The 26,241-nt window shown below is 41.5% G+C and overlaps 2 protein-coding genes across 2 annotated transcripts in view; one reads left to right on the forward strand and one right to left on the reverse strand.

Annotated features, from left to right (window-relative positions):
• The window catches only part of slc7a10b (solute carrier family 7 member 10b), a 46,402-nt gene extending 42,562 nt beyond the window's left edge, over window positions 1-3,840 (reverse strand). The window contains exon 1 of the mRNA XM_034231962.1: window positions 3,668-3,840. Within this exon, the coding sequence (XP_034087853.1) occupies window positions 3,668-3,797 (130 nt within the window). The 5' untranslated portion in view covers window positions 3,798-3,840. The remainder of the gene's footprint in view (window positions 1-3,667) is intronic.
• A 2,784-nt stretch (window positions 3,841-6,624) lies between these two features.
• Window positions 6,625-19,034, forward strand: LOC117556574 (probable E3 ubiquitin-protein ligase TRIML1). Its single transcript, XM_034231955.1, has 2 exons — window positions 6,625-6,730; window positions 17,283-19,034. Exon 2 carries the CDS (start codon window positions 17,292-17,294, stop codon window positions 18,957-18,959), a length of 1,668 nt encoding a protein of 555 aa, XP_034087846.1. The 5' UTR covers window positions 6,625-6,730; window positions 17,283-17,291; the 3' UTR covers window positions 18,960-19,034.
• Window positions 19,035-26,241: the final 7,207 nt, after the last annotated feature.

A 26,241-nucleotide genomic window follows, 5' to 3' on the forward strand; every position in this document is an offset into this window, starting at 1 on the left:
TGTCCCCCATATAAAAAATCTAATAATCCATGCCCAAAAGGCTAAAACATGCACTTGTTGTGTTAAACATACTTGTCTTGAGACTAAATGTATATAAAGTTGTAGTAAAAGTGGTTTCAAAATATTATTTAAATTATCAAATAGCTCTCGAACATCCCCTAAAATGGCATTTTTCTCTTGTCCCCGCTTCTTGGTGACCAACTTGCGTCAAATATAACATTTAAAAAGGGATTTTATTTACTTTTTTTGGCATTATTCTATTGATATATGTCTCTTGTAATGGTAAAATCAATTTGTTAAAATCATAAACATATTTTAGATAACAGTCATTTTGCACAGAAGGTGTGTCCCTCAACATGCGTTCAACCCCAAACCTTTTAAGATGGGCACAGGAAGTGAACAAACTGTAGGTCAGATGACACACAGGAAGTGACATCATTAAGCCATGTGCTAGTGCCATGGGTAGACCACAACTAAGTCCTCTCTTTCATTTTTCATATTTTTACAATCTTTTCAGTCTTAAAAGAGTGTGGCACTCTGACCCACTCAACCCTGTTACTCATATTATCAGAATAAAGCATATTCATTTCAAAGTGATCTTTCTTGCATTAGATAAAGTTGGTCCTTGCCTTGAAAGTAGCATTACATGCTACATCTAGCAATACTTCCTGAGGTTAAAGCTCAAATTAGCATTGATTTTCAACCCTGTTACTATAATTAGAGTAACAGGGGTAACTCTTCATTGGAAAATATTAATGTGATGCCTAGCTGGGCAAATCACTTTTTTTATGGTTTATTCTCTGTTTTTCCTAAATACATAAAAAAAATTATAAAATAAAAGGTTCATTTTTTCAAAAATGTTGGAGTCTAAATTGTCCTCCAATTCTGGAATGCCCATATACATATTTGTATATATATATGTAGTTTTTGTATTCGGGATTGTGGGAAACAGTATTTCGATCTCTCTGTCTGTACACACAAACTGAAAGATTGACTTTGACTTAGAGCTGGATCTCTCCAGACATTTCTCCATGACCTCCTGCAGGTTCATATGAACACTAACGGCCCCCTGATGCATTGACTGAGCGGAGGTGTGTTTGAAGCGGCCTGCTGTCCATTCTGCTCCAGCAGACAATGTTCCTCTGCCTCACAATACATCCTGCACTTCAGATATTTCAGCCACGTAAGCACTTAACACAACCAGAGGTGGGAACTACATTGACTTAAGTACAAATCTGAGGTACTTTATTTAAGTATTTCCATTTTCTGCTACTTTGTTCTTCTACTCCTCTACAGTTCAGAGGTACATGGTGTACTTTTCCTCCACTACCTGTATTTAATACCTTTAGTTACTTCACAGATGTGGATGAATGATGTGAAATCTAACCAAGTGTTGAATCAGACTTTAGTTCCACCTGGAGTAAATCCACCAGCTACCCTGCAGTATACAAAGTACTTCAAACTAGCTGCACCTTCACCAGCTTTGAGAACACTTTCATGATCAATCATTATAAAACATATCATATATATTATTCTGAAATGGACCAATCTGCACAACGACTACTTTTACTGTCTTTCACTATATTTAAATGAGAATACTTTTCTACTTTCATTTGAGGAACATTTTGAATGCAGGACTTTTACTGTAACAGAGTATTCCTACACTCTGGTACTTCTACTTTTACTCAAGTACAAGATCTGAGTACTTCTACTTTTACTCAAGTACAAGACCTGAGTACTTCTACTCTTACTACATGATCTGAGTACTTCTACTTTTACTCAAGTACAAGATCTGAGTACTTCTACTTTTACTACAAGATCTGAGTACTTCTACTTTTACTCAAGTACAAGATCTGAGTACTTCTACTTTTACTCAAGTACAAGATCTGAGTACTTCTACTTTTACTCAAGTACAAGACCTGAGTACTTCTACTTTTACTACAAGATCTGAGTACTTATACTTTTACTCAAGTACAAGATCTGAGTACTTATACTTTTACTACAAGATCTGAGTACTTCTACTTTTACTCAAGTACAAGACCTGAGTACTTCTACTTTTACTACAAGATCTGAGTACTTCTACTTTTACTCAAGTACAAGATCTGAGTACTTCTACTTTTACTACAAGATCTGAGCACTTCTACTTTTACTACAAGATCTGAGTACTTATACTTTTACTCAAGTACAAGATCTGAGTACTTCTACTTTTACTCAAGAACAAGATCTGAGTACTTCTACTTTTACTGAAGTAAAATATCTGAGTACTTCTACTTTTACAAGTACAAGATCTGAGTACTTCTACTTTTACTCAAGTACAAGATCTGAGTACTTCTACTTTTACTCAAGAACAAGACCTGAGTACTTCTACTTTTACTCAAGTACAAGATCTGAGTACTTCTACTTTTACTCAAGTACATGATCTGAGTACTTCTACTTTTACAAGTACAAGATCTGAGTACTTCTACTTTTACTCAAGTACAAGATCTGAGTACTTCTACTTTTACTCAAGAACAAGACCTGAGTACTTATTATTTTACTCAAGTACAAGATCTGAATACTTCTACTTTTACTCAAGTACAAGATCTGAGTACTTCTACTTTTACAAGTACAAGATCTGAGTACTTCTACTTTTACTCAAGTACAAGATCTGAGTACTTCTACTTTTACTCAAGTACAAGATCTTAGTACTTCTACTTTTACAAGTAAGATCTGAGTACTTCTACTTCTACTCAAGTACAAGATCTGAGTACTTCTACTTTTACTCAAGTACAAGATCTTAGTACTTCTACTTTTACAAGTAAGATCTGAGTACTTCTACTTCTACTCAAGTACAAGATCTGAGTAATTCTACTTTTACTCAAGTACAAGATCTGAGTACTTCTACTTTTACTCAAGTACAAGATCTGAATACTTCTACTTTTACTACAAGATCTGAGTACTTCTACTTTTACTCAAGTACAAGATCTGAGTAATTCTACTTTTACAAGTACAAGATCTGAGTACTTCTACTTTTACTCAAGTACAAGATCTGAATACTTCTACTTTTACTATAAGATCTGAGTACTTCTACTTTTACTCAAGTACAAGATCTGAGTACTTCTACTTTTACTCAAGTACAAGATCTTAGTACTTCTACTTTTACAAGTAAGATCTGAGTACTTCTACTTCTACTCAAGTACAAGATCTGAGTACTTCTACTTTTACTCAAGTACAAGATCTTAGTACTTCTACTTTTACAAGTAAGATCTGAGTACTTCTACTTCTACTCAAGTACAAGATCTGAGTAATTCTACTTTTACTCAAGTACAAGATCTGAGTACTTCTACTTTTACTCAAGTACAAGATCTGAATACTTCTACTTTTACTACAAGATCTGAGTACTTCTACTTTTACTCAAGTACAAGATCTGAGTAATTCTACTTTTACAAGTACAAGATCTGAGTACTTCTACTTTTACTCAAGTACAAGATCTGAATACTTCTACTTTTACTACAAGATCTGAGTACTTCTATTTTTACACAAGTCCAATATTTAGTTAACACTAGTTTGTAATGTATGAGTTCTGCAGAATAAAGTGATCTGTGTTTTTTCTTCAGAGTAAAGCCCCCCCCCCCCCCCCCAACACCCCCCCCCCCCCCCCCCCTCTTCCTATAATGTTTGTTCTCACCTATGATGATGGTGCATGCACTCAGCAGCCCGATCTCCTTCTTCAGAGTCACCCTGTCCGGGATCTCCTTCTTCTTCTCCTCATGTTTCTTCTTCTTCTTCTCCCCGGGGGTGCAGACGGGTCCCTCCATGTCCTCCTGGTCCTCCCTGTGCTGCTGTCCTCTCCTCGCTCCGTATTCATGCACGGTCAATGGGCTGCGCATGCGCAACAACCTGCTTGCTGTCCGGGGCAGAATGTTAAATACCCTGCACTCTCCGTGAGGCGTTCAGGGACCCCGGGAGGAACCTGCTCTCCCCCCTTCTCTCCCCCTGTGTTTTTACAGCTCCAAAACAATTAGAAGAATACAAACGCTGTAAAAACAAATAGCTGATAAGTACACCTTGGTTTAAAAAAACGTATAGCAGTATATTTTGTGTGTAAATGAATACCAGAGGTGGGAAGTAGCTAAGTAGATTTACTCTGTACTTAAGTACACTTAGTTTAAAGGTACTTGTACTTTACTTGAGTATTTCCATTTTATGGGTCATCCCAGAATTGGAGGACAATTTAGACACCAACATTTTTGAAAAATGAACCTTTTATTTTATAATTTGTTTTAATGTATTTAGGAAAAACAGATAATAAACCATAAAAAAAGTGATTTGCCCAGCTAGGCATCACATGTATATTTTCTAGGGCTGTCAGTCGATTAAAATAGTTAATCGCGATTAATCGCAAATTAATCGCACATTTTTGATCTGTTCTAAATGTACCTTAGAGGAATATTTTTCAAGTTTTTAATACTCTTATCAACATATGAGTGGACAAATATGCTTTATGCTAATGTTTATTATCATTTGAACAATGACAAATATTCTCATGAATATTAAACACAACAACTTCTGAACATTACAAATATTCGCCTCAATTCAACCTGGAACCTCTCTCATACAATAATACAAATGGTGTGTGTGTGTGTGTGTGTGTGTGTGTGTGTGTGTGTGTGTGTGTGTGTGTGTGTGTGTGTGTGTGTGTGTGTGTGTGTGTGTGTGTGTGTGTGTGTGTGTGTGTGTGTGTGTGTGTGTGTGTGTGTGTGTGTGTGTGTGTGTGTGTGTGATGGATCGTTGGAGCTATGTGCAACTCAAGGCATATGCTCGAACGGGAGCTGCCTGGACGCTGCAATCATGTTGCGCACTATCCGTGCTGAGTGTGCTGACTTCTCGTACAATGTCCCACTGTCTGGCTTCCTGCATAAAGTCAAGTGCTCGGCGCAGTTGTGGCGAAATGTCGCTCCTCTGTTTTCATTTAAACAGCTCCTTATATCCGTTAGCGCCGCTAGCTAGCACCAGATGCTAACAACAACAATGCACGTAAGGTCTCTCTCTCTCTCGCTCGGGCCACACACACACACACCCTCCCGGTCCTCCCAGTAGCCAGTCGGTGCCTGCCGGTGAGCGTGGAAGTGTGGTCTGCCACAAGCGGGCGGCAGGAGCGGGGCTGTCAGCATCAGCTTGTAGATGGTATTTTAAACTCGATGCACTCTGAAACTACGGGGCGGCCGAGGACAAAAAATACACATGCGTTAATCGCGTTAAAATAATTAGTGGCGTTCATTTTTTTTTGCGTTAACGCGTTATTAACGCGTTAACTTGACAGACCTAATATTTTCCAATGAAGAGTTACCCCTGTTACTCTAATTATAGTAACAGGGTTGAAAATCAATGCTAATTTGAGCTTTAACCTCAGGAAGTATTGCTAGATGTAGCATGTAATGCTACTTTCAAGGCAAGGACAAACTTTATCTAATGCAAGAAAGATAACTTTGAAATGAATATGCTTTATTCTGATAATATGAGTAACAGGGTTGAGTGGGTCAGAGTGCCACACTCTTTTAAGACTGAAAAGATTGTAAAAATATGAAAAATGAAAGAGAGGACTTAGTTGTGGTCTACCCATGGCACTAGCACATGGCTTACTGATGTCACTTCCTGTGTGTCATCTGACCTACAGTTTGTTCACTTCCTGTGCCCATCTTAAAAGGTTTGGGGTTGAACGCATGTTGAGGGACACACCTTCTGTGCAAAATTACTGTTATCTAAAATATGTTTATGATTTTAACAAATTGATTTTACCATTACAAGAGACAGATATCAATAGAATAATACCAACAAAAGTAAATAAAATCCCTTTTTAATTGTTATATTTGACGCAAGTTGGTCACCAAGAAGCGGGGACAAGAGAAAAATGCCATTTTAGGGGATGTTCGAGAGCTATTTGATAATTTAAATAATATTTTGAAACCACTTTTACTACAACTTTATATACATTTAGTCTCAAGACAAGTATGTTTAACACAACAAGTGCATGTTTTAGCATTTTGGGCATGGATTATTAGATTTTTTATATGGGGGACATGAAATGTCCTCCAATTCTGGAATGACCTTTATGCTACGTGGTACTCCTCTACAGTTCAGAGATAAAAGGTGTACTTTTACTCCACTACATGTATTTAATACCTTTAGTTACTGCACAGATCTGGATCAATGATGTGAAATATGATGAATAGGAACATGACATAATATATAAATAAATAAATGCATAAATTAATGTATGAATAAAAACAGGAATACAATTATAACATAATAAATAACCGTGCAAATAAATACAGGACGACAATTCATGAATAAATGCATAATTAAATATGGGAATATTAGTTTATTCAGTAATGAGTACTTTTACTACTAAGTACATTTTCCTAATTGTACTGAAATACTTTAACTTCAGTTCCATTCTTGATGCAGTACTTTGACTTGAAATGGAGTCTTTGTACAGTGTGGTATTACCACTTTAAGTAAACAATCTGAATACTTTTTCCAGCCCTGCCCACAGAGGACTTTGAATGTTTTACTGATGTTTTACTGATTTTTGATTTCCCCCCAGAGAGGAATGCTGCAATGTGGCACTTCCTGTATGAAAGTATTTCTTATCAGAGCAGAGCTAAAGTCGAGTCAAGCCTCTCTATTTCTCCCTGAAGGAACATTAAACTAATCCTGAACACCACAGCAGGATCTCTGCCAAACCCCGGTGAGTACAGAGACGAGACCACCTGAATATCTGCTCAACATTTAGTTTCTAGAATCCAGAGAACAGTGACTCCAGATGAACTCATGCTAAAGCTAACAGGCCTCCTCACATGCTTTCTGTCAGAGTTCCTGCACTTTGTCTTTGCACGGCAGCACAGCTGAGGATATTTACTGCGTTTCAACAACCAGTATTTGCTCTCAACTTCAGACAGGAAGTTCATCTCTGTAACTGAGGTTTGCTGTGGGGGTTCCTGGTTTTAGCTTCCATATTTTCTTCTGCGTATGTGTTTTATTCTCTGCTGTCTCCCTCTCTCTGATTTTCCTTTACTTCCTCTCTGTTAGGAACGTGAAACAGACACTTGGACTCAAATGCACGCCTCAAAAATAAGTTCGCTGTTCAAAAAGGTCTTGACTTGGATAAAGATAAGGTACAAACAAAAAATCACTCATGAGAGTCAAAACGTAGAAAAGCAAACTTCAAACATGGGAACTAAATCAACTTGACTATGAAAACTTGCTTCAAAAGTCTCTTGGTATGAAAAGCTGGCTCTCTTGATGGCACAAGATGAACTGGCACAGGACAAAGGGAGACGAGGACTATATATACAAGAGGTATTGGGACACAGGTGCCAACAATAAAGGGAGGGGCTGACAGTTATGCCCCTTTCACACCAACGCGGTTCCAGGGCCGGTTCGGAGCTAGAGCCTGAAAAGCACCTTTTTTTCCTGTTCACACCGCAGCGGAGCCGGCTCTCAGCTCCGGAATCCGGTTCGTTTCAAGCACCAAAAAATTGTCGGTCTAGAAGCAAGCACCGCATCCGTCATGCTTACGTTGGAGGGGTGCGAGATTAACCTGAGCCAACAGTTTATGGAGAGTACGGCAAATAACAGTTGTAACAAGCAGTAGCGCTGAGCAAAGTGACCAGAACGCAAACACACTTTATAAAGTCAGGCAACACTAACCAGGCTTCGTGTGGTTCTGTTTATTTGTACCTTACTTTGACCATCCGTTCGCTGTCATTGATCATTGGAGAGCAGATGGACGTTTTGTTTTGTATTATAGCAGCTATCGGATGGAACAACCCAGTCTCACGGCATTTCGTGTTATAGTCACGACATTTAATCTATTGATTCGTGTTCACCATCAAGATTTTCCACTTTTTTTCGTGTCACACAGAACGATTTTAAAAGCAATGTATTTCTATTGGTAGTATGTTTCGTGCCTGCAGCACGTCTTTTTGTCCGGTTGGGTCGTGGAAGACCGGAAGCTGTGTTCATAAAAACATGTTCATACTCAATATCAAGCCACGGTTATTGTTTTTATTTTAAACCGTATAATGTCTGACTTTTTTTGCCGTCTGCAAGGAAAATAAATGGCTCAGAGCCTCAGAATACTGAAATCTGTATTTTTTAAATATTTGTTTCCTTCTATTTTGTTATTCTTTTCTAAATAACACACTGTTATTTACTCACCAATAACACACAATTATCCTTGCTTTTATTTATTGGTTTAATTCCATAATCTCTGGCTTTTTTGGCGTCCGTCAGGAACTGAATTTCAAAATAAAAATAACCGGAAACAGACGTATGCATTTCGAGCGATTACCCAAGATCCTCAGCTATGGTTTTAAGCTCGTTTATTGGATGTTTTAGCCGCAATGCATGCTGGGATTTGGTGTTTATATGATATGAAATCCGGAAAACATTTTAAAATAATATCATCAATAGCATGGGGGAGGGGGGTATAGGTATGGGCAGGGTAATAGCAGAAATAAATAAATATAGAATTAGATCTGAATATAAAAAGATGAGAAAAATGTGAGAGGGATATAATAACCATATACCGTAATATTCAAATGTGTGTGTGTGTGTGTGTGTGTGTGTGTGTGTGTGTGTGTGTGTGTGTGTGTGTGTGTGTGTGTGTGTGTGTGTGTGTGTGTCTGTTATTTACTCAACAATAACACACACTTATCCTTGTTTTTATTTATTCGCTTAGTTCCATAATCTCGGGCTTTTTAGTCGTTCCTCAGGAACTGAATTTCAAAATAAAGTCACCGGAAATAGACGTAGGCCTATAAGGGACAGTTCGAGCATCATTGCGATACACACCACTAACCCACTGAACTGATTACCCAAGATCCTCAGCTAGAAGCTCGGTGATTGGATTGTTTAGCCGCAATGCACTTTGGGATATGGTGTTTATGCAATATGAAATCCACATTTGTTTTTGTTGAAAATAATACTTTATTCCGAGTGCTCTTGCTTTTCTCTTTGAAAGTCATCACATAACGGCATTGTAATACACGGTTCGGCTGCATTAAATATTACAGATCTGCCGTAGTTCTCTATTTATAGAGCCCTGATGAGAAGACTTCTGGACAAACATGAAGAACTGCCGCCAAAACTGAAAACATGACGAGGATCATAAATATATCAGCCATTAAACAACATCTTCAATTTCTCTTCACACGTCTCCTTGCAGTATCAATACTAATTCGGCTGACTTTTATATTTGATCCAATTGATAGATAGGTTATATTTACACCATAACGGTGCACAGCTGATATAAAAGGACTTGTAGTTTTTAAAGATATTACTGATTTTCTTTGAAAGAATAATGTAAATACTGAGTTGAGAGAATAGTCAGGGGTTTTGGGTAATGGGAGATACATCTATGGAATCACAATTTCAATAGCTTACCATTAAATGACGGATATACCTTTCTGTCTGTGATGTTTTACAAATCAGATATTAGAAGTAAAACATGTGAAATAGTATAGCAATATCCTGTAAAATTATGTGCAAAAAAAGGAATAAAACTACACATCTTCAGATGTTATACATACACAAGTGTCCTACACTAATAATACAAAGTTATTATGGCTGTGTGTACCTTGTGTGCACCGCCTAGTGGTTAAAACACGTTATTGAATTAGTTGTGTATATGATAAGTCAACATATTAGAACATCTTGAAATCTTGAAAGGGATGTGCAAAATAGCCATTACAGTTTTTAATTAACTATTAGTAGAGAATAACGAGTAATGAATATACTTGATAGGGATCTGCAGATAAATGTTTAGTCTTCTCAAGCACCCACTATCAAATATCTCTCCTGATTGTTGGCACTTGACAATCACCTTCCCTGAATTTTACTCAGGTGATTTAAGGGTTGTTTAACTAAAATAAATGTAGTGGAGTAAAAATAACAGGTTAACCTCTGAATTGTAGTGGAGTAGAATTACAAAGTAACAATGAGCTGTCATGTGGGTATATATTAATGCTGCCCATTATGGATACAAGCGATTTTCACCCATTTAGTAATTACATGTTTTACATTTGATAACACCAATGTGTTTCCTATCCCCTAAACCTCCAGGGCTGAACACAGTTTAATACTGTCAACTTCTAATTTTGGGAAAAACGAAAACGTCTTTTAAAACTACAATTCCCAGTAGAGACGTGCCATAGAGCAGTGGTTCCCAAACTTGTTGTGCCCAAGGCACACCAAAGGACAAGTAAAAATCTCAAGGCACACCTATTGTGCAAAATAGCCCTTATAACACGTGTTATCACTCATATCATGTAAAATATCTGTAAATGTGCATAATTATTTACTAATGCCAAATAAAATGTGACAAAGACAACTATATTACTCATGAAATATTTATTAACGAAATATTTCAGAAATTAATTTGAAACTTTACCAAATTAGGCTTCATCAAAGCAGCAACACACTCATTTAAACCAGACAGGTCACAACATTAAAAATGAGGCAAAGGAAACTCAAGAGAAATTCAGCACAGAGAACTGTCAATGCAAGGAAGCTGCATTGCATGGTCCTGAACTACACATTATAAATGTAACATTTCAGCAATCAGCATTGAAACATGTGCTATTGTAAATATTTTTGCCGACTTACAAATTAGTGAGATACATGTGCCTGTCGGGGCGCGCAGAATGTTTTAATCCTTGGTGGCACTGAGGAGAGGGCCACTCGCAAGTCCTGTTCAACAGAGAGCCGTGACCTCCTGTTGTTCTTCATGTAAATCAGAGTAGAGAACGCCAACTCCAGAGATGGGGTCGTTATATATTACATATTACTTTTTTTTAAAAAGTAATATATTACACTACTTCGTTACTATCTACATAAAGTAACTCGTTACTTTACGCGTTACTTTACTCGAGCACGTACGAACTGCGCATGCGTGAGTGGCAATAACTTTCCTTACCAGCAGGCGGCGGTAGTGTGTATTTGTCATTCAAAACAGGCAACAACCGGAAGACAGAGAAGAAGAACAGACTACGTGATATAAACAAACAACAAATAGCGTGTGCGGTAGCTTCACCTTAGCATGCATTCTTTGCAGGTGTTGTTGAGGTTTGACCACGTGGTGTTTCCAGCAGTGGATAACAGCTTCTGGCCTGGACACAGTTTGCACCTCACCGTCACATTCCTGTCTATTCTTCGGACGAACTCAAAATAATGGGCATACCTCCACCCCTCGAAAGTTATCGCTGACTCAGCATGAAATGCAGCACTGCACGTTGAGATGTGGACGTGCAAATCGCGCAGATTACGTACATATAAACCTACAAAGTACTGATATAGCACATTTTTAAATAATTATTTTTGTGTAGTTGTATATTGCAATAATAACGTATGGTTGTCACAAAATCCCACGGCACACCCGAACTTGCCTCACGGCACACCAGTGTGCCGTGAGGCACAGCCATAGAGAACATTTTGCGAAACACAATAGCCAGCATGTGTAGTTCTGGGGGGCGTTCAAGTCCAGTTTTGGATAGTCTGCCGTGGTTTCGTTCCATTTCAAAGAGCTTGGCGCTCGGCGTAACCTTGGCACATTGCCCCTCCAACATCCAATCCCAGAGCTTGAAGATTAATCACGGGGACTGTAGTCCCAAACGATAGCTGGGGATTATGGGTAGTGTAGTGTCTTCGGCCATCCTAAACTCCGAAATATTTTTCGGATTTCGTATCGCATTAACACCATATCCCAACATGCATTGCGGCTAAAACATCCAATCAGCAAGCTTAAACCATAGCTGAGAAGCAAAACAAGAAGCATTCGGACTCAAGTAGACGGAAGGAATGAGGTATTTGCGGTCTACAATTACAGAGAAGAGCCTGTCAGTGTGGCTGCACTCAGCATTGAATCAAAACGCACTAAAGCTTTGGATCTTAATACATTTGAGAGACGTTTTGCTGAACAAGATGGTAATCGCTGCATTCAGCTGTAATAGGCAACTTGATGCTCTGCTCACGGATGACTCGATGAGCATAAACAACTGTTAAGATGATGATCTTGTATGTGTATATACTTTTCTTCTTTGTAGGGGATCTGCCCCCAAAAAACTGTTTTAAGTCCTGAGAAAGTAAAATAAGACGTAAAACTTCACTGCCCAGCCAAAAGAAAGTAACCACTTTGATTTAACTAGGCCAGTAGGTAAGGGCTTTCCACTGGATAATAACTGCAGCGATGTTTATGTTTTAGCTGAATAAATAAATAAATAAAATAAATAAATACATTTAATTTATATAGCGCTTCTCATCTGCCGAGACAAATCTCGAAGTGCTTCACAACAAAGGATATTGATACACTTTGAGAGATTAAACAAATAATTGTAATAATAATAAGAAATAAAAAAATAAATAAAAAATAGCGTACAAAAGTAAAAGTCGGAGATAGCGATAAAAATGGCAATACTCCAGGTGTACCATGCTCAAAGTTTATTGGAAGGCCTGCCGAAAGAAGAGGGTCTTAAGGCCGGTTTTGAAGACCTCGGTGGAAGGGGCAGATCTCAGCTGATCTGGGAGGGAGTTCCAGAGGCGCGGGGCGAATGAGCAGAAGGCTCGGTCTCCCATTGTTCGGAGACGTGTGCGGGGGATGTGAAGAAGAGGAGCGTGGCTGGAGCGGAGAGAGCGGGTAGATGTCTGGGTATGGATGAGGTCACAGAGGTATTTTGGGCTTTGTCCATTCCGGGCTTTGTACGTGAGGAGCAGAACCTTAAACTGGATCCTGTAGTGGACTGGGAGCCAGTGTAGTTTTGCAAGTATGGGGGTTATGTGTGCGGACCTTTTTGTACCGGTGAGAACTCTGGCTGTGCTGTTCTGGACAAGTTGCAAGCGGTTGATGGATTTGGCTGGGAGACCGGAGAGGAGTGCATTGCAATAGTCTAGTCTTGAGAAGACGAGTGCATGAACCAGTTTTTTGATGTCATCAGTTGAGAGAGAGGGCTTCAGTCGGGAAATGTTTTTCAGGTGAAAGAAGGAGGTCTTGGTGATGTGTTTGATGTGGGCTTGGAAAGACAGAGTGGGGTCAAACCTTACACCGAGGTTGGTGACAACGGAGGAGAGAGGAATGAGCTGACCATCAAGGGAGGGGCTGATGTTGGCGACCTTGGCAAGCTGGTCAGTGGTGCCTATCAGGATTGCCTCCGTCTTGCTGCTGTTGAACTGAAGGTAGTTGGTGGTCATCCAGGAGCGGATGTCTTCCAGGCAGGTGTTTAGTGTTTGGATAGTGGTGGTATTGGGTTGTGTTTTGATGTAGACCTGAGTGTCGTCGGCATAGCAGTGGAAGTTGATGTTATGTTGTCTGATGATATGACCCAGAGGTAATAGATAGATTAAAAACAGGATCGGCCCCAGCACTAAGCCCTGTGGGACCCCGCATGTCACTGCGGTGTCGAATACACGTTGTTTAACCCTAACTGATGCAGTTAGTCACTTCTTTAATGTTTGTTCTTTCTGATGTAAAGTCAAGGTTGTAACTGTTTGCAGTAAAGTCGTGGGGTGCTGAACAGGTTCCTTTGAATCTTTTGAATTTTGATACATGATATAATTACTTGTCTTTCAAATTTGAAGGAGGGTGAGAAAGCATCTTGAGGAACATTCATCATTAACTCCTCCAAAAAATATAGTTTATTCAATAATAAATCAATATGTGAATCATAACAGTGATTGACAGCTGATAGGAATAATATGATTGTTAATATTATCATATTCATTCAGACAAACATCGACGAGACAGTTAATTAATGTACTTATTGCAGCAGTCTTCATAGACGTGGTACCACTGCTGGTCTAAGAGTGAAACCAACTCATTCAGTTATTGTTCAGCTAAAATTCATTCAATTATGTCTGCCACCTTATATATTTATATTTAAGGCTTTACTGATGTGCCACAATAATGTCACCTAATGTTATTGAGTTAAATATTAATATTGTGGCTTTCCAAGTTAACATTGATTGATATGACTTCGATTAAATCAGCATATACTTCTGCCAGGGGATGCCACCCCTCAAAATCTCCTGCCACCCTCTGGCCACCCCATGACTATTTTTCTAGATCCGCCCCTGCGTGAGACTGGGTTGGATGGAATCAATACATGGGCTGCACAGGTTGTCATTTCCGACTAGCACACAGACTGAGGCTCGGTGCGTCCCCCACGGAATGGCTGAGGACGTCACTCGCCATTCCCACATCGTCTTGGCACTGGAAGACAGCAGGCCTTCCGACTACACGGAGACGATACACGACCTGCTAGGTATGGGAGAACCCGAATTCTACCTGATGGGGCTGTTTCTTCGGGACGTGCGGCTGCACATCCAGGCTGCGCTAGCTAATGACAACTAGCAGCTAACCACGATAGCTAACGACGGCTAGCAGCTACCGATGGCTGCGAGCTAGTGGCTAACGGCTAGCTGCTAACGGCTATCGACATCCATCGGTTGACATCCGACTGTTAACCCCTTTTTTTGTGGTGCCGGAGAGGAGGTTCGACCTAGTCTGGTTGGCCTCGTGTGGATCCTCTCACAATTTCGCCCACCTGTTGTTTTTTTTTTACCGTGGACCATACTTGCCAACCTTGAGACCTCAGAAATCGGGAGCATTTCAAAACCACCGCGGGGGGGGCTAGTGGATCGCCGGAGCTGTATTAGCTTAACATTAACATGCTTATTGTAGTTGTTAGTGCACTGTCTTGCGTCCTGTAGTATGGAAAGGAGTGAGCAGAGGGTAGAGTTGTCGATTCTTGTTCAGTTTACTGTGACTCTCTTCCTCACCCTCTCAGACTGTCAGTTGCGCGCACTACTAAAGAGACGCGCTACCATGGAAACCAAACAATGGTGTAACTGTATTAAAGTCAGAGTGGAAACAGTCGTGAGTAAATCTGATTTAGTCAGATATCGGGAGAAATATGACCCCGGGAGGAAACCGGGAGAGGGCAATGAAATCGGGAGTCTCCCGCGAAAATCGGGAGGGTTGGCAAGTATGAGTGCGACCCTTTTGAGCTTTTCCCTGGTGCTGGAGAGGAGGTTCGACCATGTCTGGTCGGCCTCGTGTGGACCCTCTCGCCTTTTCACCACCTCGACGGCGGCTTAGGACGTTGCCCATGCCTTCATCGGCCCATGGGTGGCGCGCTTCGGGACCCTGTCTGGCCTCTTCCCTCGCCTCGGCAGTTTCGGACATCGCCCATGCCTTCATCGGCCCGTGGGTGGCGCGCTTCGGGACCCTGCCTGGCCTCTCCTCTTACCGTGGCTCACGGTTCGCCTCGATGGCGGCTTCGGACGGCGCCCCGTCTGGCCCCGTCTGCCCTCTCCCCTGTCCACGGCTCCTTCCTCCCGGGGATGCTGCTCCTGCACCCCGGGGACACGGCTCCTTCCTCCCGGGGATGCTGCTCCTGCCCCCCAGGGACACGGCTCTTTCCTCCCGAGGACTTCGTGCCTGCCGCCGCTGTGCCCTTGCCTGCGGCCGGGCAGTGCTCCTTCCTGCTGGGGACCACCGGGTTATTCACGCCCGTCGCGGCCCAGCTTTCTCCGACTGGCGGGTGAGTTATTCGTTCGCCACGAGGCCTACTGCGGCCCCCTTACGACGGCCCTTTCCGGCCCGCGCCCTCGTTAGGGCCCCTACCCTCTCCTGCGGCCCCCTTCCAACGGCCCGTTCCATGGCCCGGCCCTCACCTGCAACCCCGCCCTCCTCGGCCCCTGTGGTGCTTCCTCCCAGACGCGAGGATGGTTGAATTCTGCGAGGGCTTGTGTGGTGATCACTAATTTACTCTATGTACATAATTCACTCATGGAACTACGGGTTGGGGGTATTGTTTCCGCACGGACATATGTGTTGCCAACTATATATATTGTGTGCCCTCCTGGTCTCTTTCTCTTGTCGTCCCAGGCTGCAACCCGACAACAGCTACATTTCTGCTGCTCATTAAAGCCAGCTTTGTACCTCCATTGCACCGCCTCCGACTCCCTATCTCTCGGCACTACAAACACACCAATTATTTTGCATTTGAATACTTCAAATATTTTTCTATTAATATTTTCTATGGGAAAATTAGCATATTTCTTCAATAACTTCCAGGTCACCTAATCACTTCAAAATCAGATATAGATCAAATAACTACACTGGGTGAATAGGACACACCTCTTTTTATTGCATTGTAATACTCTAAATATTTTTATATTAATATTTTTATGGGAAAATGCGTGTGAATTCTGTAAACTGTACATTTGTTGCTGAATTTAGCTGAAAATGCTGAAAAGCTGAATATTTTATGAATGGTCTCTGTACTGTAGCTGCTTTTAGTTACAGAAACCAAGTAAGTGTGTTGTTGAACTTAGCGGAGAAATGAAGAAAAGTGAAATGATTTGAATCAAAATTGTTACAGCTCAAATGCATTGCAATTACTTTTAAGGCATTTTCTTTAATTTTTTTGCTTTATTTTATTTTATTTTTCAACGTAAGAGAGGTTTTCCATCGTTTTTCATGAACAATAATGTCCAAGGAGTGTAGGGTTTGGGAGTTATGGCAGGTTGAAGAAAAAGGTTGAAGGCAAATTTCAAGCTCTCCTCCACTCTAGCTGTGACATCACGCACTCTAGCCCTTAACAAGCTGTGCCATAGAGTGGTGCAGTGACGCATCCTAAAACCCGGAAGTGAGTTAGCATTTTACCACTACCGGTTCCCTCGTCTCAGTCAATGGGATTTCTCCATAGGGTTTTGTAAAATAGCTCGAAATGCAAAAATGATGAATTCAACTAGCAATAACAGTAGTTTGAAAACAACATAATAGTCGCTAGCTATGGTTAGCCAACCTAACCAAAGTCTTAAGTTTAGTACAGGTAGTTTCCTGTTTAACGCTACAATATCACGTTTTTACGTCACTGCTTAGTGTCGGGTTTCCAGACATCACGGAATTTTTTTTGGCAGTCAGGGATTACGAGGCGTTGTCTTGAATCCTAAATCCTGCCCTGTTTGTCCAGAACACTTGACTAGAGTCACTAGACCATTAGTTATAGCATATTAAAACATGAATATCAATATTTGTGAACCATTTTCTTTTGCACACAGAAAGGCCCTTTATGTCCATAGCTTACATTAATTAAGCTTTGATCGAATTAACATGGAGCATTGTCGTACTACTTCAACAATAGCCAAGCCCTGGCTGAATATATCAGTCATTTGTTTTGTTTTAACCTGTCATACTTTTTCAGGAAACAGATAATCAAATATTTCCTTTTTGTCCTCAGAGTGTAGACATGTCTGCTGCCAGCTGTCTGCTGACTGAACATCAGTTTCTGTGCTCCATCTGTCTGGATGTGTTCACTGATCCAGTCAGCACACCATGTGGACACAACTTCTGTAAAGCCTGCATCTCTCAACACTGGGATACTAAAGTCCCCTATCAGTGTCCCAACTGTAAAAAGTTATTCCACACAAGACCTGAAATGCTGGTCAACACTTTCATCTCTGAGATGGCTGCTCAGTTCAGACAGTCAGCTCAACAGAAAGCCAGCAGCAGCAGCTCAGAACAACACGTTGTCAAACCAGGAGAAGTTCCCTGTGACGCCTGCACTGGAACCAGACTGAAGGCCCTGAAGTCCTGCCTGGTGTGTCTGGAGTCCTACTGTGAGACTCACCTGGAGCCTCACCTGACAAAGAAAGGCTTAAAAAGACATCAGCTGATCGACCCTGTGGAGAACCTGGAAGGCAGGATGTGTGTGAAGCACGATAAACTGCTGGGGCTGTTCTGTAAGACCGACCAGGTGTGTGTCTGCATGCTCTGCACTGTTTTAGACCACAAGACACATGATGTTGTTCCTCTGAAAGAAGGATATGAAGGAAAGAAGGCTGAGCTGGGGAAGACAGAGGCTGAAATTCAGCAGATGATCCAGAAGAGACGACTGAAGATTCAGGAGATGAATGGCTCAGTGGAGCTCAGTAAGGAAGGAGCAGACAGAGAGATAGCAGATGGTGTTCAGGTCTTCACCGCTCTGAAGGAGTCTGTTGAGAGAAGCCAGGCCGAGCTCATCGACACCATCAAAGAGAAGCAGAGAGAGACAGAGGAACAGGCTGAAGGCTTCATCAAACAGCTGGAACAGGAAGTCTCTGAGCTGCAGAAGAGAAGCTCTGAGGTGGAGCAGCTCTCACGCTCTGAAGACCAGCTCCACCTCCTCCAAAGCTTCACGTCCCTGAACGCTGCTCCACCCACCAAGAACTGGACAGAAGTCAGGGTCCGTCCACCTTCATATGAGGGGACTGTGAGGAGAGCTTTGATTAAAGTGCAGGAGACACTCAGTCAGCTGCTCGCTGAGGTGGAGCTGAAGAGGGTCCAGCAGTATGAGGTGGAGCTGACTCTTGATTCTGATACAGCACATCCCGAACTCATCCTGTCTGATGATGGAAAACAAGTTAAACATAGTGGAGAGAGAAAAGTAAAGAAAGTAAAAATGCCTCTTAAATGCAATCTGCAGAGCTTTAATGTTTGTAAATCTGTGTTAGCAAAGCAGAGTTTCTCTTCACGAAGATTTTACTACGAGGTTCAGGTTAAAGGTGGGACTGACTGCAATCTAGGAGTGGCCAGAGAGTCGATCAAGAGGAAGGGAAACATCACACTGACCCCTGGGAACGGTTTCTGGACCATAGGTTTGAGGGCTGGCAACAAGTTCTACGCTTGCGCTGACCCTGATATCCGTCTCTCTCTGAAGTCTCAGCCTGAGAAGGTGGGGGTGTTTGTGGATTATGAGGAGGGTCTGATCTCCTTTTATGATGTTGATGCCGCAGCTCTGATCTACTCCTTCACTGGCTGCTGCTTCAAAGAGAAACTCTACCCATGCTTCAGTATTCCAGAAAATCTCGTTGGCCTGTTCTCCTTATCTAATATAAATATTGACCCTCTGATCATCACTCCTGTCGATCACACGTAAAAATGTGGATTTTCCACAGAGGGATTCATTATTATTTAATATAATACATATATATATATATATATATATATATATATATATATATATATATATTAGGGCTGTCAAACGATTACAATTTTTAATCAGATTAATCACAGCTTAAAAATTAATTAATCATGATTAATCACCATTCGAACTATTTTCCAAAATATGCCATTTATTTATGTATATTGTTGGGAATGGAAAGATAAATGAAAGAAGGCGGATATATCCATTTAACATACAGTATCTATGTTTATTATAACATTTTCTGCGTGTCAAAATGAAAGACAGCCCACACACTAGAGATGTTAAGATTCACCGATTCGCATCGGTGCACCGGCATAAACGTTCAAGATGCGAGTGCACCGGTTGAAAGAGTGCACATCGGCTACAGTTTGGGTTGAACCGGGTTGAACTCGCGATGCATCGATTGCGTAGCGTCTTTGCATCGGTAAAAAACCGATTCATTCATATAAAATCCCCTAATCTTGTCAACGCTCAGCAGATACGATCTTTGATATCTTCGCCACTACGGAGGCCGTGAGTCTCAGTTATCAACACACACGGAAGTCGAGGAGAAAGAGAAACACAGCGCACCGAAAAATACCTACAAATCAAACGTTTGGCAACACTTCGGATTGTTCAAGAAAGACGGTGTAATAGTCCTTTATGCTAGGCTATATAGTTGACCGCAGGTCATGGAGAGTAATAAGGTATCCGTAGACCTTTGTATGAGGTATCTTTATTACTTAACAGGTCTACAGCCATGATACATAGATCCGTCCTAGATGCGGGCTTGCATACACACAGTATCACTCCGCAGCCGCACCCCATCAGTAACGTCCTGATGGTATATGTGCGCGGCACAGACGGTCAACTTGAAAAATCGCTCGCAAATTGTTAACGATGCCGAGCCGATTTAAAGTACACAAGTAGTACGAGGAACTTAGCGACGCACATAAAGAGGCGACATGGGGTCTGCGGCTGAAAAGAGAAACCTCAAAGTTAGACATATGAGTTAAATCACTCAGTGAGGTGTTCTGTCAGAGAGAGTGGTGTTTAGTTTACAGCAGCCTGTGACGGCCAATAATAATTTAAATGTATTCCTCACTGTAAGCAGTTATGAAATACCTGTTTGTGAAAGGTTATTTGTGTTCTTTATTGTTCATATAGAACCCACTGCTTTCTGCTCACTGGTGAGTTAGCCTATGAATGAGTGTTAAGCACATCAGGCTGGCAGCTGTATGGGCATTGCTCTATGGTAGCTGTTATTTGCACATTGTTAATCATGAGCAATGCATCCTTACATTGTTTAACTGTGAGGTGTTATACAATTGTACTCTGGAGAGCTTTTAAAGGTAAAAAAATAAACGGCATGATGGGATGTGCAGTACCAAATATGTAAAGCACTTTTTTGTTAATGTATGATTTGCTGCATATAAGGAATAAAACAAAAATCCTCTGTCGTACCAAATTGAAGTATCATTATTTTTGCATCGTGTTGAATCGCACCGAATCGCATAATGTTGAATCAAATCGTATCGAACTGTATCGCAACAGGGGTGAATCGTATCGTATCGCATCGCCTGGTGTTTCAAATGTATCGTTAATGTATCGTATCGTGGCAACGTATCGAGATGTGCATCGCATCGGCCTCAGTGATGGAGATGCACATCCCTACCACACACCTATCAATCATCAAACCGTGGGGTCTTAATTAATTACGTGTTGTTTTCTATCAACGGGGGAGTACTTCAGGAAAGTCGATAGAGGGGGGGGGCGGCGGCTCGTGGAGTACTTCTTGACCACAGAGTGTGAACGTTGTGATCAGCTGTTTTAGCGCAGTTCTCCAGTGAAGGGGGGGGGGAGTCTCCCTCCGCAGCCGGTTGGCGTAGTTTTGGCACAATTCCGTTGTACAGACCGACGTTAACAGCAGCCCTGTCTGTGCACACGGAGACCGACTCTGTCGTCCGGTGATCTAACCGCCTTCTGGAAAAGTACGTCGATACGCAAATGCGCTTTGTGACACAAGTGACGGTACGCATTTCAGATTACGCACATAACCTGCGTACCAGTTATGTGCACCCCTGTACTACAGCAAAAGTATTCTCCGTCGGGACTTCCTGCAACAACACCATGCCGTTATCAAAGATGTTCTATTGAGAAGACGATCACTACGTGACAAAAGTTTTCAAAACCGTGGCTGCTGAAATCAATCTTACTAACTGCTGTCTGTGCAATTTACTCCGCGCGAGTTGGCAGACTTTATTTTGCTTACTTTAACATCATTTTTCATGGTGGGGCTCAGCCATTTCTTGGTATGGGTGTAGCCTACCCCAGCCATACCCTGGCGCTGCCACTGGTGGCACGTATACTATGGGGCGGGCCATTCTGCACATGCGTTAAATGCGTTAAATATTTTAACGCAATTAATTCAAAAAATGAATTACCGCCGTTAACGCGATCATTTTGACAGCACTAATATATATATATATATGGTTGAGATCTCCATATCAGGATGAATAATTAAAACGAAAGTTAGTTATAATCAAATATAGTCAATTATATTCTTGTATAACCCACAATGACAATGTTTCATATGTTGTGTTTTTCTATATTTACAGTATAAACAAAGTGGTTTGTTAAAGGCCTATAATGGTTTATGGGTGTCACTGATAAGGGAGAAGGCAGTTTCTTCCCTCTCTCCCTCACAGCAGTACACAGGGAGGGGGGCTCCTGACGTAAGGAGAAAAAGACAGAGGCCCCAAAAAGATCGTTATGTCATAGCCGAGAATAATATTTTGCAAGTCCTGCACACTCAAGGTCATGACCTTTTGTTACATAAGCCTGGGAAGGTGTGTCTTATGCCATAGCCATAGAATATGTCTGGTCATGTTCAGTCCTGTACATCAGAGCCATGCCCAGTTTCCACAAATATGGGTATAGAGGAGGGGTCTTTAGGTTTTTATATCCTGTTGTTGAGCATAAAGACACTGGCGGAGAGGGATAAAAAAGAGAGAGTGAGAGAGTGGGGGGGGGGGGGGGGTTCCCCTGGTATACTCTCTCCCGGTAAAAGCTCTCTCCCTCAGAGCTGGGTTTTTGCTCTCGGTAAGGTTCTCTCAGACTTGGTATTTATTGCTTAAATCTCTGTGTATTGAATGCTGAGGGAATGGTTTAGAGATGAAAGTTTTGAATGGAATTCTTAAACCAATCATTCTTAAAATGTGTTGGAATTCTTAAACCAATCATTCTTAAAATGTGTTGGAATTCTTAAACCAATCATTCTTAAAATGTGTTAGAATTCTTAAACCAATCATTCTTAAAATGTGTTGGAATTCTTAAGCCTACCATTCTTAAATGTGTCGGGATTTTAGAACTAATTAGAGAACCTTCGCCACCACGAGGAAATTCTTTTTGGATTTTGTCGGAAGACTTTAATGTGTGAACTATGAATTAAGGTTTTATATTAGAAAATAACCCCAGCATGATATGTTTAGTATGATTATAATGTTGTAAAGAGAGAAGGTAAAAACCCTGTATAAGTGTGGACCTATTTTTCTTCAAATAAACTGATCCCACCTTTTGGACTGGGACAACTTAAAGGACATCTGTGCTCTCCTCTCCTGCTTCAAAGGTAAGATTGCACCCTGCCACACTCACACTTAGGTAGGGCCACATTTACTGATATCAAAATCCTTCAGGATCGCTTCAACAGATTAAGAGAGTTGTCTGAATTGAAACAGCAGTTAATTGAACCTGGTTCTTCGGGAGTTAATAGAGGTGAGATCTTGCTGACGTTGGTGGATCTGAGCCAAGCAGTAAACTTACATAGACTCAATAACTTCGGTTAGGTCAATTAGTAGGTCTGAGTAATTTACCGGAATAAATTATCAGCTCCTCCCGACTCTTACAATATATATATATATATATATATATATATATATATATATATATATATATATATATATATATATACTGGTGCAGGGACGTGCACAGACATTTGGAGGGGCTATTGCTCTAAACTGGAAAAAAACCACAAGACCTTTTGAAAATTGTAACTTGTTAATGTAAAAGAAACCAAACGATTATTACATCAACTAAATTGAACAGTAATTCACATCTCATAACAAAATAAGCTAAGGCGACTACTTGCATTCGGTGACTTGATTTAAAAAAAGGAAAACCAGGGACATTTTTAGTTTTGCGGTCCATATCTCATTAAAACATCTAATGTTAGTAACTATTAAAGACAAAATGGGGAAAATTCTGTTCTAATGTAGTTTGACCATTGTAACTGCTGCAGTCCAGACATACTGATAAAATAGGGCTTCTAACTTAAATAAACTCACTAATTAATTAAACCAGTTCAATACGCATTGTTCTTATTCCCATCATTCTTTATGAGCGCAGTAATGGTAAGGTATCTAATTACTTATTTATTTAGTATTCCATAACTTAATAACAGAGATGGTCAAACTGAAGTGGTAGAGACATGGCACAATTCCTACAATGAAGCGGGACATTGAACTGTTCACCCGTGAGAGGGCGATCAAGAGAAGAGAGCGAGCGGCCCTGTTGAGGGAGTTTACAGATGAAAAGATTCTTAAACACACAGTGACGTCACGAGCTACCCACAATGCAACGCGCGCCATATATATATAAATACGCCATTTTCCTGGAGGTGCAAATATCCTGGAGGTGCAAATATAAACAGCTAGCTAACGTAGCCAGGCAGAGCGCACTAGGTTTTTTTTCTGAATTAACGACCGAAGAAATCGCTGCATGTCTTCGGATTACATCTCTGGACTTGAGGGGTGTGCTCTAGGTCGTTACCAGCGTAAACTAGAGCTGTGTGGGTTGTCGGATTGCCCTTACAGACTGCCTGCAGATGTATGGAAAAACGACCCTCGAAAGTGGCCTTCGTCGATTTTGGCAGCATCTACGTCTATCTTCTGGAAACACCAGGTGAATACCCCACTTGTCACAATAATATTATCATGCCAATGCATATATGTGGTATTTTAGAGTTGACTAGATATTGATTAAGGCAATAGACTATGATATTCAGTACAGGAAGCTTAGCAACACCTAGACGGTGTACGACTAAACCTTCTGCCTGCTTGCACCTCGCGTAAAATGGCGGATACCGGAAGTACGGTGTCGCCCTCGGCCCAATACCCGTATGTGTGTGTGAAAGAATACAGAAAGACAGAAGCACAATAACAACAAGTAGGCTATATTTAGGTGTTTTTTGTAAATAACCGACGGTATAAAGAGGAAGTAAAGTCCCCTGGTTTGTCCCTTATACCCTAACTGCCATGAGATAACTCAAAATCAAGTTTCCAAAATCCGACACTGAGGTGGTCTTAACGCGCCGGTGTTACCGAACAAGATATGGGCCGAACAACTGATGATATTATATAACGGTATAGGCAGATGTATCAGGGGCGTGGCCTTTGTCGAATAACCAGGAAATACACATTTCGATCGTTTCTTCTGTCGTTTACATAAATCTGTTGGTATATTTGGCTCCATAGGAACACTTTGATGCACTTTCAGTACCAGTGTGTGAGGTTGTGGTTGCGATGCGGATATGCGGACGCGTACAGCGATGACTACAAAAAGACACACGAGGTGACTGGGGATGTGTGTTCAAAACATTGCAAGCTTGAATAAATAATTTAAACCATTTATATTTGCCAGACTAATTACTGAATATCATTCTTAATGTGATACCAAGTCCATCTGAGACCTGTGTACACCTTCAGACAGCCTCCAAGTGAAGCACACGTTGTTTACTCACAGTTTGAAAGCAGCGTGGAGAAGTCTTCGACTGCGGAGAGCTCCGCCCAGGATAAACTGTGATACGACTTCTGTGGCTTGTTCTTGTTGTCAGTCTTATATTTGTATCAAGTATCATTATTAATATGATGTCGAGTTGATTTGAGACCCGTTTATACTTTCATACCATCTGTTAGTGAAACATACAGTCTGTCTGAGTTGTTTACACGCAGCGTGGAGAGCTGTGGTAAACAGTGATCCGCTCAGATTCAATTGTGATACGACTTCTGTGGCTATCAACCAGCGATCATGTTTAATATTAAAGACTACACCTGAACAGTTTCTTCCCCTCCACTACCGGCCTCTTAAACAAGGCCCGGCCCCCCCGCTGACACTTTACCTCATAAACCATCATAAACTATATGCATTACATTAATGCACACAATGTTCATACTCCTTTCTGCACATATTCTGATTCACATTTCATAGTTTATATTCTAAAATGCATTCATAGCATTCTATTTCCATGTAAATTACTGCTTTATTTTATTTGTATTGCTACTTAACTGTATTTTATTTTATTACGGTGTAAAAGATTTTGTGTTTTATATTAGATTTGTTTTTTATATTTTATGTATGCACCATGACATCAAGTTAAATTCCTAGTATGTGCGAATTTCCAGACCTGACGCAACCCACCTTCTCCGCGCTCACCACCAAGCATGGGGTAGAGCACCACGTCACCACCGAGGGTCCCCCAGTCTACGCCAGGGCCCGGCGGTTGAACCCTTCTAAGCTTGCAGTAGCGAGGACGGAGTTTTCAACCATGGAACGCCTGGGTATCGTCCGCCGTTCTGACAGTCCTTGTGCCTCTCCTCGTTCCCAAGCCGAACGGTGGTTGGCGCCCGTGCGGGGATTACCGACGCCTCAACGACGCCACGACACCTGACCGCTACCCGGTGCCGCACATTCAAGACTTTTCAGCACATCTGGCCGGTACATTGGTGTTTTCGAAAGTGGACCTGGTGTGTGGTTACCACCAGGTGCCCATGCATCCCCTGGACGTCCCTAAGACAGCAGTGATAACGCCGTTTGGACTTTTCGAGTTCCTGCGAATGCCTTTTTGGCTCAAGAACGCCGCCCAAACGTTCCAGCGCCTGATGGATTCGGTGTTACGGGACCTGCCGTTCGTTTACCTGGACGACATAGTCATCGCCAGCGCTTCGGTAGAAGAGCACCTGTCACACCTCCGAGCCCTTTTCACGAGGCTCAGTCAACACGGGTTGATAATCAATCCTGCAAAGTGCCAGTTCGGGGTGTTTGATATTGACTTCCTCGGACACCGCGTCACCAAGGGCGGTGCAGCACCCCTGCCGGCGAAGGTTGAGGCTGTTGCTGCGTTTCCTCGCCCACTCACAGCCCGGTCGCGCCGTGAGTTCCTGGGGATGGTGACTTTCTACCACCGTTTCATCGCCCGGGC

Source organism: Gymnodraco acuticeps, unplaced genomic scaffold (assembly GCF_902827175.1).
Source record: "Gymnodraco acuticeps unplaced genomic scaffold, fGymAcu1.1, whole genome shotgun sequence".
Classification (NCBI taxonomy): Eukaryota; Metazoa; Chordata; class Actinopteri; order Perciformes; family Bathydraconidae; genus Gymnodraco; species Gymnodraco acuticeps.

Excerpts from the sequence above, each read along its gene's own strand:
- LOC117556574 (XM_034231955.1), top strand. The coding sequence starts at position 17,292 with ATGTCTGCTGCCAGCTGTCTGCTGACTGAACATCAGTTTCTGTGCTCC.